Source organism: Phalacrocorax carbo, chromosome 16 (genome assembly GCF_963921805.1).
Source record: "Phalacrocorax carbo chromosome 16, bPhaCar2.1, whole genome shotgun sequence".
In the NCBI taxonomy this organism is placed as follows: domain Eukaryota; kingdom Metazoa; phylum Chordata; class Aves; order Suliformes; family Phalacrocoracidae; genus Phalacrocorax; species Phalacrocorax carbo.
Genome location: NC_087528.1, coordinates 13,207,804 through 13,219,821, shown reverse-complemented (window position 1 = coordinate 13,219,821; position 12,018 = coordinate 13,207,804). Strand labels below are relative to the sequence as shown.

Sequence of the window (12,018 nt, the reverse complement as noted above, 5' to 3'; positions counted from 1 at the left end):
ACAGCCCAAACTTTTCCCAAAGCTTTCCCAAACTTTGGTCCTCTCGCATTACCAGTCTCCCTACTCCTTCCTGGTTCTCTTTCGGGGAGACCCAAAGCACCCACATGCTACATTTCATCACACCCCTCCAACACGGGGCACTCTGTAATTTTTAGCCGCACTTTGGCAGGTACATGAGCTGAATAATTAATCTGCTAGAGTATATTGCTGCTCCGTATCCCGGCTGCTCAAGGATATTTTGTTTGTTTGGAATTACAGATACTTCTGATGAATAAAGAAATCAACACAGTAGAACTGGATTTCCTACTAAGATACCCAGCACAGACCAGGGTCACAAGCCCTGTGGAGTTCCTGTCTAATCACTCCTGGGGAGGAATCAAGGTACCTGTTTCACTTGAACTGTGTGATATCAGCATCCCTTGTCTCCTCTAAAAGCCTTTCAGCAGCCCTCAGGTTGGTCCTTCCAGCATTTGGTGGACAAAGTTCTGACCATACATGAGAAGTAGCATAAAAATGCCACAGAAATGGAGAGTTCTGTAGGTACAAGGCCGACTTTGTGGGCTCTTCATGACTTCATGATCTGTGTGTCCCCAAGAAGGTGATTTTTCTCTCTGAGATTTAGGCTTCTCTCTCTGTAAGAGACAAATAAGTATTTCCTCTGTTCTTTGTGATTATAGATTGTAAAGGACATGGAGATCTTCACTGTGTTTGGGAGGAGGTGGGAATTTAAGGTAGATATCACCACGTGCCGAGGTGTGCTGGGGACAGAGTAGTGACAGCTGACAGACCTCCCACAAAATAGTACGGTAATGGCCGCAAGGAGGTCTAGCAGCCGCCATGTGTTTGGAGCGAGAGGGGAGGAAAAGCGTCCCAAAGAGATGTGAGTTATCCCTCTTTGCTCCCATTTGTCAACAAATGCGAGTTGTGCTGGATTTGAACCTGATTCAGCAGGGTATGATTTGCTTTCTGGAAGGGGTCCAAATGTTCTTCAAATGAGGCAGGCTCATTCACCCCTTGCTGGACCCGAGATTGTATCTTTTGCTTTATTGTGGCTCAGTTTTATTTATAACATAAATAAAGGATCAGTTTTATTTATAACATGCTGCTTTCATGGGACATTTCTCTGGTGCTGTGAAGTAGGGAGGGAAGACATCCTGTTTTCGTTGGGATACTTCTTAGATTTTCATCGGGACACTGGGTTGTCCCCTTCTCTCCCTTCCACCGTGCTGCACAGACAATGTGCTTCGTTCCTGGAGGGGGACCAGACAGAATATCTTCATGCAGGCCCAAGACATCTCTGATATTCTTTATATTCTTTTCCTGTTTGTATTGTTTTGTGGAGATTTCCAGGGTTTTGCAGGAGCCGTGGCTCATGGTGCCACATACCTTTCCAGGCAAGCACGTGCTAGACCGTGCTCCACTCGGCAAACACTGTCTTTCGAGGTAGCACAGAGCTGGAGCTGCAGTTCCGCAGTCAAATGAAGCTGATGTTTCTAACCCAGGTCACCTGTAGCGATTTCAAGTGGCAGCACGGAACAGTTCATGCCAGATGTGTCTGCCCTGACCAGGAGTTGCCACCTCCGCCTCTTCACTGGCAGTGAGGATGGGGCCTCTGCCTCATTCTGCGCATGCACGCGGCCAAGCTTATGTTGAAAATGTCACAATCCCATTTTCAGCTATAAAATAAGCTTAGAACTTCTCGCTAAATCAGCCCTGTTCTTCCTCTAAAAGGCATATTTCCATAATAATGGAGGAATTAAAAAAAAATTCTACAGCTTTTCTTTAATCATCTTCTGCTCAGCGCTGGTGTTTCGCTGTTCAGACAGCAGCAGCTTTATGTTTGTTTCTCAGTTGAAGACAAATTAAGTGCACACTTAGGGTCAACACACATAATCAGGGGAACTCAGCCACCAAGCCTATGAAATACGTGCTTTGCAACAGCATATTCTGTCTTCGGGCCGTGCAGTCTGTATGGATTGTAGATGTACATACATATTCTTGCTTGAAATCTCAGGGTTTTCCAACTCTGCTCTGTCCCTGCCCATGTTTGGCGTGGGGGTATGCAGGGTGAATGGTGCATTTCAGTTCCTCTGGAGTCCTTCTGGGTTGGGTTCTTCACTACTGGGGAGTGTGCTGCACTGAAAGCTTCTTTCTACTTAGGTTGAATATTAGGAAAAATGTCTTCACTGAAAGTGTGGTCAGGCCCTGGCACAGGCTGCCCAGAGAGGTGGGGGAGTCACCGTCCCTGGGGGTATTTAAAGGATGTGTAGACGTGGCACTTCAGGGCATAGTTTAGGAGGCCTGGGGGTGTTTCGTTGGTGGCTGGACTTGATGATCCTAGAGGTCTTTTCCAACCCTAATGATTCTGTGATTCTAGGATTCTACTTCAGTCCTCTAAATTTTCTCTGGAAGGTGAACTTCCTTCCACCACAGGTTTCAGAGGTTTTGGGCTCTGATTCTTAGGAAATGTATTCCTCTTGGAGTACCCAAGGATGCCTTTGCTAGTCCTGCCTGCAGGTGGTACATTCTCCAGACACCTTCTAAGTTTGCAGTGAGTTTTCTTCTCTGTGAGATGATGCCCCAGTGAGGCCACACCTGGAGTGCTGCGTCCAGTTCTGGGCCCCCCAGTTCAAGAAGGGCAGGGAACTGCTTGAGCAAGGCCAGTGCAGAGCTGCCAAGGGGATCAGGGGCTGGAGCATCTCCCTTGTGAGGAAAGGCTGAGACCTGGGCTTGTTCAGCCTGGAGAAGAGAAAGCTGAGGGGGGATCTCATCGGTGCCTATAAATATCTGAAGGGTCAAGAGGATGGGGCCGGGCTCTTTTCAGCGGTGCCCAACGCCAGGCCAAGGGGCCACGGGCACAAGCTGGAACACGGGAAGTTCCACCTGAACATGAGGACAAACCCCTTCCCTGTGCGGGTGCCAGAGCAGGGGCACAGGCTGCCCAGAGAGGCTGTGGGGTCCCTTCCCTGGAGACATTCACCCCCCGCCTGGACACGGTCCTGTGCCCCTGCTCTGGGTGTGCCTGCTCACGCAGGGATGGGACGGGATGAGCTCCAGAGGGCCCTTCCAACCCCCACCACTCTGGGATTCTGTGATCCCTTCTGTCCTGGCCAGTTACAATTCAATGTGTGTGAAATGGCCTTTCGTGTTTTCCATGTGCTTCATCGTGATTGTTGCAACTCCATTACTACTATGATGAAGTTGGTACAGTTGCCAGCTCAGGGTCATAAACACCAGAAGGAACATCAACTCCCAGTCATTCATTCTTCAGACTTGCATCACTATTTGACATACCCAGGACAACAGGCTTTTATGTGCATAGAGTGTCAAAATACACAGCATACATGTCAGAACCTGCTTTGAGACCAGCAGTAAGGAACTTCTACTCATCATAGCTCGAACAGTGTCAGTGGCATCACTGAACAAGGTCTTTGCCCCTTCCTCAACTACGTGCCCCAGCTTCATCCCCACCAGCAGCCTGCACCCAGCCATCCAAAACTGATGCAGTGTTGGGTATTTATCATGTAGTTCTTGTGTGGGTGGAGTAGCTGGAGACTTATCTGGAGGTAGGCAGGAATTGAGAGCGTACCGTCACCTGAAGTTGCCTTGCAATAACTGGTTCTCTTTGAGGTGAGCCCTTCCCACTCAGCTTGCTTTCTCGGGGTTTTCGCTTGAGATGGAAACTATGTGAGTGCAAGAAGATGCTGCTCTGCACTCCCTTTTGCTGACCTGTGAGATGGCAGGATGGAAACGTGTCCAAGTGTGCTGCATGTGTCAGGTGTCTTCAGCCTCAGCGTGCGTCCGCTGTCCCCATGAACTGCACATCTCAAAGAGCTGCAGTCACTGGTCAATAATCTGCATTAATTTTAAGCATTTCAGGATTTTCAGATAGTGAATTCTGTATTATCAGGTAACGAATACTCTTTAGGTTATCTTTTGTGATGATTGTAGTATTGATTTTACTATAAATAGTATGGCTGGTGTCAACTTTATTAGTGTTTATGTTCTATTAATCTGTGTTGGTTTATTAGCCTTTGGGTTTTTGGCAACTCCAGTTACTTGAGGCATGGTTTTAGTACAATCGCATTTTGTCACAGGCTGCTATAATTAGGTTAATTAGTCATGGCTTCTATACATCTTATTAGCAGGCTGAAATCTCCTTTTCTTTCATCAGGAAGATTAAGTGCTGTAATAAATTGTTTCTTCAACAAAGCTTGAGCAAAGTACATTTCAGATTCATATTTCAAATTCGAAGTGGAATTTAGCAATCTGCTAATTTTTCACAGAAACATTGAAAATGCTCCTGTGCAAAGTGGTCCTCTTGCCAGGCGTATCAGACCAAGATAGAAATGCCAAAAGAAATCAATACTGATATTTGTGGCCCATTCTGTGCCTCCCATTTTGGGCACATTATCTTCAAAGGAAAGCTCATTAAATGTTGAGGACCCCGGGCATGCAAATATCCCAGTGTGACTTGGCTTATTATTTATTGTTGTGGTTTCATTAATAACATATATAGGCTAATAGTCCTTTGCAGTTGTGCAGCTTGTGATGCTAGAGCATCTGACACACAGTTATAATTTAGTTTTCCAGCTTCTTTCGGTAAAAAAGTTCAGTAAAATTTTCACAGAGCTTTTTGCTGTAATGTGTGTGCTGGAGAAGCTCAATATTTACCATCGAATGAAGAAACCCCTGCACCTGTCCAGAAGGGCACGGTGTGTAGGGAAGGGTAATATCTTTTATTAGACCTGCTGATAGACTTGGAAAAAATAAGTAAGTTTCTGGCTTTTTAATGCGTGCTTCCTTAGGCCTGAAAGAGGAGTTGAATTCAAACTAAGTACAGGTCAAGAAATACTGCTCTGAGCTTGACTTAATTCTGTTCATCAACCTGTGTGGGAGAAAAAGTAGTACCTGTGCAGCCCTGTGGAGAGGCATGTTAGTGAGCTCTGGAGCAAGGGGAGATGCTAGCAAAGGACGCAGTCATTAGCCTCAGTGCACATACAGCCTCTGGGTCGTTGAAGGGTTAGTTAAAAGCAGGAAGGGGAGAAAATTGTACCATTTAATGAAAGTAGTGCCTTTGCTGAGTCCCTGGCTCTGGTGTTGAATAGAGTTGGTCGTCTGGGTTCTAAGGCCTGTCTTTTGCAGGTACATATAGTGATCTCTTGAGAAATCAAAAGTATTCTTTCACTTTTAATGAGGTTTTCTGTCTTTTTTCCATTTCCTTCATTACCGTATGTTATACTTTCCTCACCCTCTGTGTTCCCAGTACTTAGCTTGAAAGCTTTCATTTTGGTTGGTACTTCTGAAAAGGTGGTTGTGTGCATGCAAGGTTGTCCATTTCTCCCAACCTGGCTGTTGGTTGCCTTACCAATAAATGTGTGTGACACCCCTTAGACAACAAAGGTACAATGATGCTACTGCTTGAACTGCACAGGATATCAGGCCACAGCCATGTGCAAATGACCGTTTTGATGTTCCTGTTTCAAGATTCAGCTTAACATAGAATCAGTGTAAAGGTTATCCTCGCTAGGGTTTTTCCCCAATTTTTTTCTTCTTTCTTTCATTGGAAGGTCTCCAGTGTTGTAAGATGAAGGTGTTGATACCTGGATGGGGGGTGAATATTTTCTGAATTGAATTGGGTTTTATGGTTGTTGGGTCTTCCAGACTATGTCTAGATTAACAAGTAAAATGGCCAGCAGCTATTTTCTGGTCCTGGCAGCATGTGAGCTGGCACGGTGTGAACCCCTACTGTGAAATTCCCCTTGGCTCCCAAACCAGAGACACCTCATATATTGTGGATGGTCCCTGGAGTGTCTTACCCCCTGGGATATGTCCAGGCATTTTCTGAGAGCAAACAAGTCTGCCAAAGTCAAACATGAGCCAGCAACACACTAGCAAACTGTGTGGCTCATGATGGACTTGTGCCTGGACCTATTCTGCAGCCACGGACTCAGGAGCAGATCAGCAGGCAAGGAAAAAGCGTGTGTCTTCTCCTCATTGTATAGGTACGCCGGGGTCTGAGATGGGCGGATAGACCCCTCTCCCTGTAGTCTGAGACAGTCTTACTCTGGAACAGCTTTAGTAATGCATGACTGTGGTTTTAGTCCTGAGTTAGTACAATCTGCCCATCAGTAGGGCTTATTAGCTCAGGCAAAGCCTCACACAAGGCATAGTTATGCATCTTCTGTTCAGCACCTGGTGCCGAAAGACCATGCATGTGTTTCTTAAGGGTTCAGCAGAGCAGTCTGTACTTGCCTAGAAAAGATCATATGAATGTCCCCAGAGTCAAGCTGGGCGCTTCCCGAGCTGCACCACTGAAGCCAGTGCTCATGCTTTCGTGGTATGCATTTTCATGGTTGTCTTTGTCAAACCAACCCTTTTCAGAAAGGTGGTTCTGAGGCCACTGAGACGAGCTGAAGGTTGGGTGAATGGATTTCCCTGTGGCCCTGGCCAGCTCTGCTGTGAAATTCTCCCATGCTCCGACTCCCTCCAGGCTGTGCCCTTCCTGGGGAGCCGTGTCCACGTTGCCTCAGGCCTTGTGCCTCCTGCGGAACTGCGGTCCCTCATCAACCGTGCGTGCATCAGGCTCTCCCCAAAGCAGCTTGTTCCCACCGGCTGGACGCAGGCAGCTCCGCAGCTCCTGTGCACAGATACGCATTTCCCAAGTCTGATTTTCTTTGTGATATTTTCTGCAGTGCCCCTTTATTGCTGAATGCAGATGTGTCCCATGGGATAAGTGAAGCTAGTTAATATACAGCAAGAATACACCTGGAAAACTTGGATTACTTCTTCGTCCCAGTCATTTCCCTCATCTTTTTCTGAAGAGGAAGAATTTTCATTATGTAGATATGAAAACGCTACTGAAAGGGCATTGTTTAATAAATGTGCTGTTGAATAATGAGCTCTAAATACTGAATTCAGCTTTCGAGGAGGAGAACAGCCATAGACAAAGTAGTATATTAACTCCATATTTATAATTTTGCAGAATGCAGATGATAAGATTGTGTGGGTGCCTTATGAGATAAAATACCAAATCATATATTTTACATTTAAGAAAGCTGGGGGGGTTTTTTGACAGAAGAACAGAAATGTCCCTTCCAACTTCCACTTTCTGTACTTTTTAGACACTGAAATTTTTCATTCTTTGTCAAAGATTCATTGTGATGCAATCTGCTGCCTAGACTGTGTTCTTTGTTCATAAGCAAGGTCCTTTGATCAGGCTGGTCAGATATGAAAGGCTTGCAGCTCACGGCTTTCCATGTACGTTCAGAATTATTATTATGCCAGAAAATAATAGTCTTAATTAAATCTCTTCCATTAACTCAGTTCTTCAGATGTACAGCCTTTTAGTGCATCTTTGATAGAAAACATTGATTATGACACTTAGATGTGCATTTATCTGCTCTCATCTGGAAGTTTCCTAAGGACATTCATCTGTCCTCACCAGCACTCAAGTCTCAGAGGAATGTTGCCAATGTCTCACAGAAATACTACTTGAGAACTTTTTACCTTTTTTTTTCTTTTTCTTTTTTAACCTGCTGGCTAACGGTCTGATGTTTATCTGAAATACAGCAGAGATTTTGATCACATCAAATATTTAAAGATGTACTTTATTGGTTTGATTGCAGAGTGGAAATTGAATTTTTCTGGATGCCTCTACAGCACTGTCAGCCTCCATCCTTCACTCTCAATCTACCCATGACACAAAGCCTGCTGTCAGCTGGTCATTTTGAATGTAAAAGTTCTTTCCTCCTCTAAATGGAAAAAAGGGGAAGTAATTGCTTCATCAGATATATCTTTTAGATATCAAATGTATCTTTTTTAGACATTGTATATCTTTTGATGTCCTATTGCTTTGCTTAAAAAAATAGAAAAAAAAAAATCAGTTGCAATGCACACCTGAAAAGAAGCGACTGCGGAGAGGTCTGACGGCTGAGCTCTGCTAGCAGCTAAGGGCGTGCGAGCAGTCATCCCATTTTGGACATGATACGTTGTACCTCGGTGTGTGAGACGCTTTTGGAAAGGCAATGAAGGCAAATGGCTTGGATCTGGCTCCTCTTTACTAGTTCTTCTTTATAAGCCAGATCTGCCATAAAGGACCTGTGGGAGCTCCTTATTTCTGCAACATGGGAGAGCCCATAAACGTTTCCTTTGCATGGCAGTGTTGGTTCAGCTGAACAGCTGTGAAGACCACAGATTAAGTGCTCAGCTAAATTTTGACTGGGAACAACCTCTGGAACCCTGGCGGTAACGCCAAGAGTTTACATGTGTTGAGGCACGTGAGATGGCCTTTTGTGGAGGTACTCACGATCTGTGTATCATCCCCACAGTGTGAGCATGGTATCGCCAGTGCCTGAACCGAAGCATCCTTGTGCAATGAATATAGTCTGACAGAGCCATGGGGACAAGCTTTTCACTTCACCCAGATTTGGCCAAGCCTCTGCTGGAGTCTGGTTTGATCTTTGAGCATTGCATTTTAGGAAAAATGTGGACCTTCTGGAGGCAGGGTAGAGAAGAGCAGTGCGAAGTGTCAGATACCTGAAAACACGACTGTGAGAAGAGATTGAGGAGGTGGGGAAGGGGAAGGATTATGTCTGAGGTCATCAAGACTGAGGACACAGGAAGGTATGACCTTCAAAAAGTGTCCTGTGAAGGGGAAAGAGCAATCATTTTTCTGTATCAGTAAACGGTAAAGCAAAGTGCATCTCAAAGAACTGCAAGAAGGATTCACACCAGACATCTGGAAAATCTTTGTGATAGAGGCTACTGAAGGACTGGCATAGGTGGCCTGCAGTTTCCATTACTAAGGTTGTTCAAGCAGGTCACGGCACATGGGTATGAGGATTATGTCAGGATTATGTCAGCTTCTTTACTCTGGTTACCTGTTCTCAAGGCCAGCTCTGCTAAGGTGCCACCATGAAACCTTGGATCAGACCGTCACTGTGAAAAGAGCTGTGAGAAGCCTCCTCAAGGGATGGGTCCGTATGGATGTGTATAGCTATGTATATCAGGACACAGAACCATGGACCTTGAGAGCCTTCCAGCAGGTGCAACCTGGAATGGATGCTTCAGCTGAGCCCTTCCAGTCCATGAGATATATTTTCTCTTTAAGTTTTGCTGTGCTTTGGTGCATGGTCATGGCCCATCTGTCATTTGTAACAGCCGAATCCAGGGAACTTTTCAGAAATACACAAATACCACCTTTCAGCTGTCATCAGGGATCCATGGCCAGCTTCTGGTGCTGGCTGTGTCCCCGCAGTTTGCACCAAAGAGAGAAGAGGAAAGACAGAGCCTGTGGCTTGGCAGGACAGCCTGACTTTGCAAGGCCCATTCTCAAAACAACCTGAACAACCTTTGCAGGAAATGCAGGGAAAATGCTGATAGGAACCGAGCTGTGAAACATCTCAGGGGAAATTCATAAAATTTGGTGAGTGGTTATAAGCAGCTAGAATAAAAAGACTGTGACTAAATTTCATTTCTGCTGCTGACGTTTCCTACCCAGTGGAGCTGTCTGTAAGAACGTGCTACTAGGAAAGACCTGAGTGCTGCAGCCGTTCATTTCTGAGTCATGTGACAGGTTTCACTGGGAATTTTCCAAGAAAAGGGAGCGAGATCCAACCCATCACTCCTCAGACCACTTCTGTCATCCAACTGCAAGGCGTCTGCATTTTAGTGATGCTCTAGGAAGGATGCTGCAGATGAACAGAAGGATTTTTTATACAGTGTCATGTCATGACACTACACACTTTTTAACCCCAGTATAATTTAGATGTGGGGAAAAGGCAAGGAGGAGTTTGAACGAAGACGGGGCACACAGTGCAGTGAGCTTGTCAGACAGCTTTTATGAAATAAATAAGGAGGATTAAAATAACATTTTTATGTTGAGAGGTGATTGAAATTTAGCAAACCCACCATGTCTTTATTTTTACCTTTGGTAGAGATTTTTCTTTTGAGTTGAATAATTCAGGTAGTGCAGCTAAACACAAAATGACACCTTGAGTGAATGAATAATACAGACCAACACCTAGTGTGGGAAAGATGGCAAATAATCCATCATTTTCTACATTAATCCTTCTAGTTAACAGTAGTATTCAAATGGAGTAATTCATCTGCTTATATGTCTGCTTCTTGAATGATCCAATCCATCAATTCAAGCCAAGTGCAGGTTTGACCACCATTTTCCAGGAGCTGTCTTTCTCCCACTGTGGGGATGCTGGTTTTCCTAATGAGATTTGGGCTGCCTGCAGAAAATGAAGGGAAGAAATCATGAATATTTGCAGAAAGCTACATAAGCAGAACTCTCAGTGCACACCGTCAGTGTAAGACTTTCAGAAGGTGTTTTGAAGATGTGTGAGGTGGTTCCCAAGCATGAGGTGTTTGTACGGCTGCTCTGCTTTAACCCTGTTGCAAAAGTTCACCCACAAGCTGCTTCAAACCCTACAAGCCCCCATGCAGATAGACAGCTGGGAAGCTGAGTTGTGGTGGGATTTTCCCATACCTCCCTGGGAACCTGCGTCCCTCGGGTTGGTGAAGCACAGCTCCAAAACACGCAGCCAAGAGATGGTGACAGCTGTGCAGCTGAAATAATAGAATCATAGAATCATTAAGGTTGGAAAAGACCACTCGGATCATCAAGTCTAACCGTCAACCCAACACCCCCAGGCCTCCTAAACCATGCCCTGAAGTGACATGTCTACATGTCTTTTAAATACCTCCAGGGACGGTGACTCCCCCACCTCTCTGGGCAGCCTGTGCCAATCCCTGACCACTCTTGCACTAAAGACATTTTCCCTCACACCCAACCTAAACCTCCCCTGACGCAGCTTGAGGCCGTTCCCTCTCGCCCTGTCACTGGTGACTTGGGAGCAGAGACCAGCCCCCCCCTCACTCCAGCCCCTCTCAGGCAGCTGCAGAGAGCGAGAAGGGCTCCCCTCAGCCCCCCCTTCTCCAGGCTAAACCCCCCCAGCCCCCCCAGCCGCCCCCCAGCACACTTGTGCTCCAGACCCTGCCCCAGCCCCGCTGCCCTTCTCTGGACACGCTCCAGCCCCTCAAGGCCCTTCTTGTCCCGAGGGGCCCAAACCTGAGCCCAGCATTCGAGGTGGGGCCTCCCCAGGGCCGAGCACAGGGGCCCCATCCCTACCCGGCTCCTGCTGGCCACACCAGTGCTGACACAAGCCCGGGGGCTGGTGGCCTCCTTGGCCACCTGGGCACTGCTGGCTCATGCCCAGCCGGCTGTCAGCCAGCACCCCCAGGGCCTTCTCCGCTGGGCACTTCCCAGCCCCTCTGCCCCAGGCCTGGGGCGCTGCCTGGGGTTGGTGTGACCCAAGGGCAGGGCCCGGCACTGGGCCTTGTTAAACCTCACACAGCTGAGCTCGGCCCATCGATCCAGCCTGTCCAGGTCCCTCTGCAGAGCCTTCCTGCCCTCGAGCACATTGACACTCCCGCCCAGCTTGGTGTCACCTGCAAACTCACTGAGGGTGCACCTGATCCCCTCCTCCAGATCATTGATAAAGAAATCAAACAAGACCGTCCCCAACAGTGAGCCCTGGGGAACCCCACTTGCGACCAGCCGCCAACTGGATTTACCTCCGATCACCACAACTCTCTGGGCTCGGCCAGCCAGTTTTTACCCAGTGAAGAGTCCACCCATCCAAGCCATGAGCTGCCAGGTGTTTTTAAACTTTGAATCTAATCCTGGTGCTGGTATTGAAACCATTGAGTTGAACTGGGATAGCTTGGCTGCACGTGTCACTTGACATCTGGAAGTGATTCCCCTTCAGCTGTCATGAGCCTACGGGCTTGGCTGGCTAAAAGCCAGTCTTTCCCAAGGACCTGCACACCACCTTTGGGCACGGCTCCTGCTCACCAAAGCCCTTGCAGCTTCAGCAAGTAACGTTGTCAGACTGCTGCCTTTCCAAAAGCAGAGGGAGTCAGGATGAGCTGCACAACTGCTGAGCACTGTGAACCTTTTATTTGTGGAACCTGCTTTGCTTAAAAACTGTGTAACGTAGTTCATAA

At 46.9% G+C, this 12,018-nt stretch overlaps 1 protein-coding gene across 1 annotated transcript in view; it reads left to right on the top strand.

Annotated features, from left to right (window-relative positions):
* The window catches only part of LOC104047038 (dynein axonemal heavy chain 9), a 143,710-nt gene that overhangs the window by 76,298 nt on the left and 55,394 nt on the right, over positions 1–12,018 (top strand). The window contains exon 21 of the mRNA XM_064466991.1: positions 259–381. Within this exon, the coding sequence (XP_064323061.1) occupies positions 259–381 (123 nt within the window). The remainder of the gene's footprint in view (positions 1–258; positions 382–12,018) is intronic.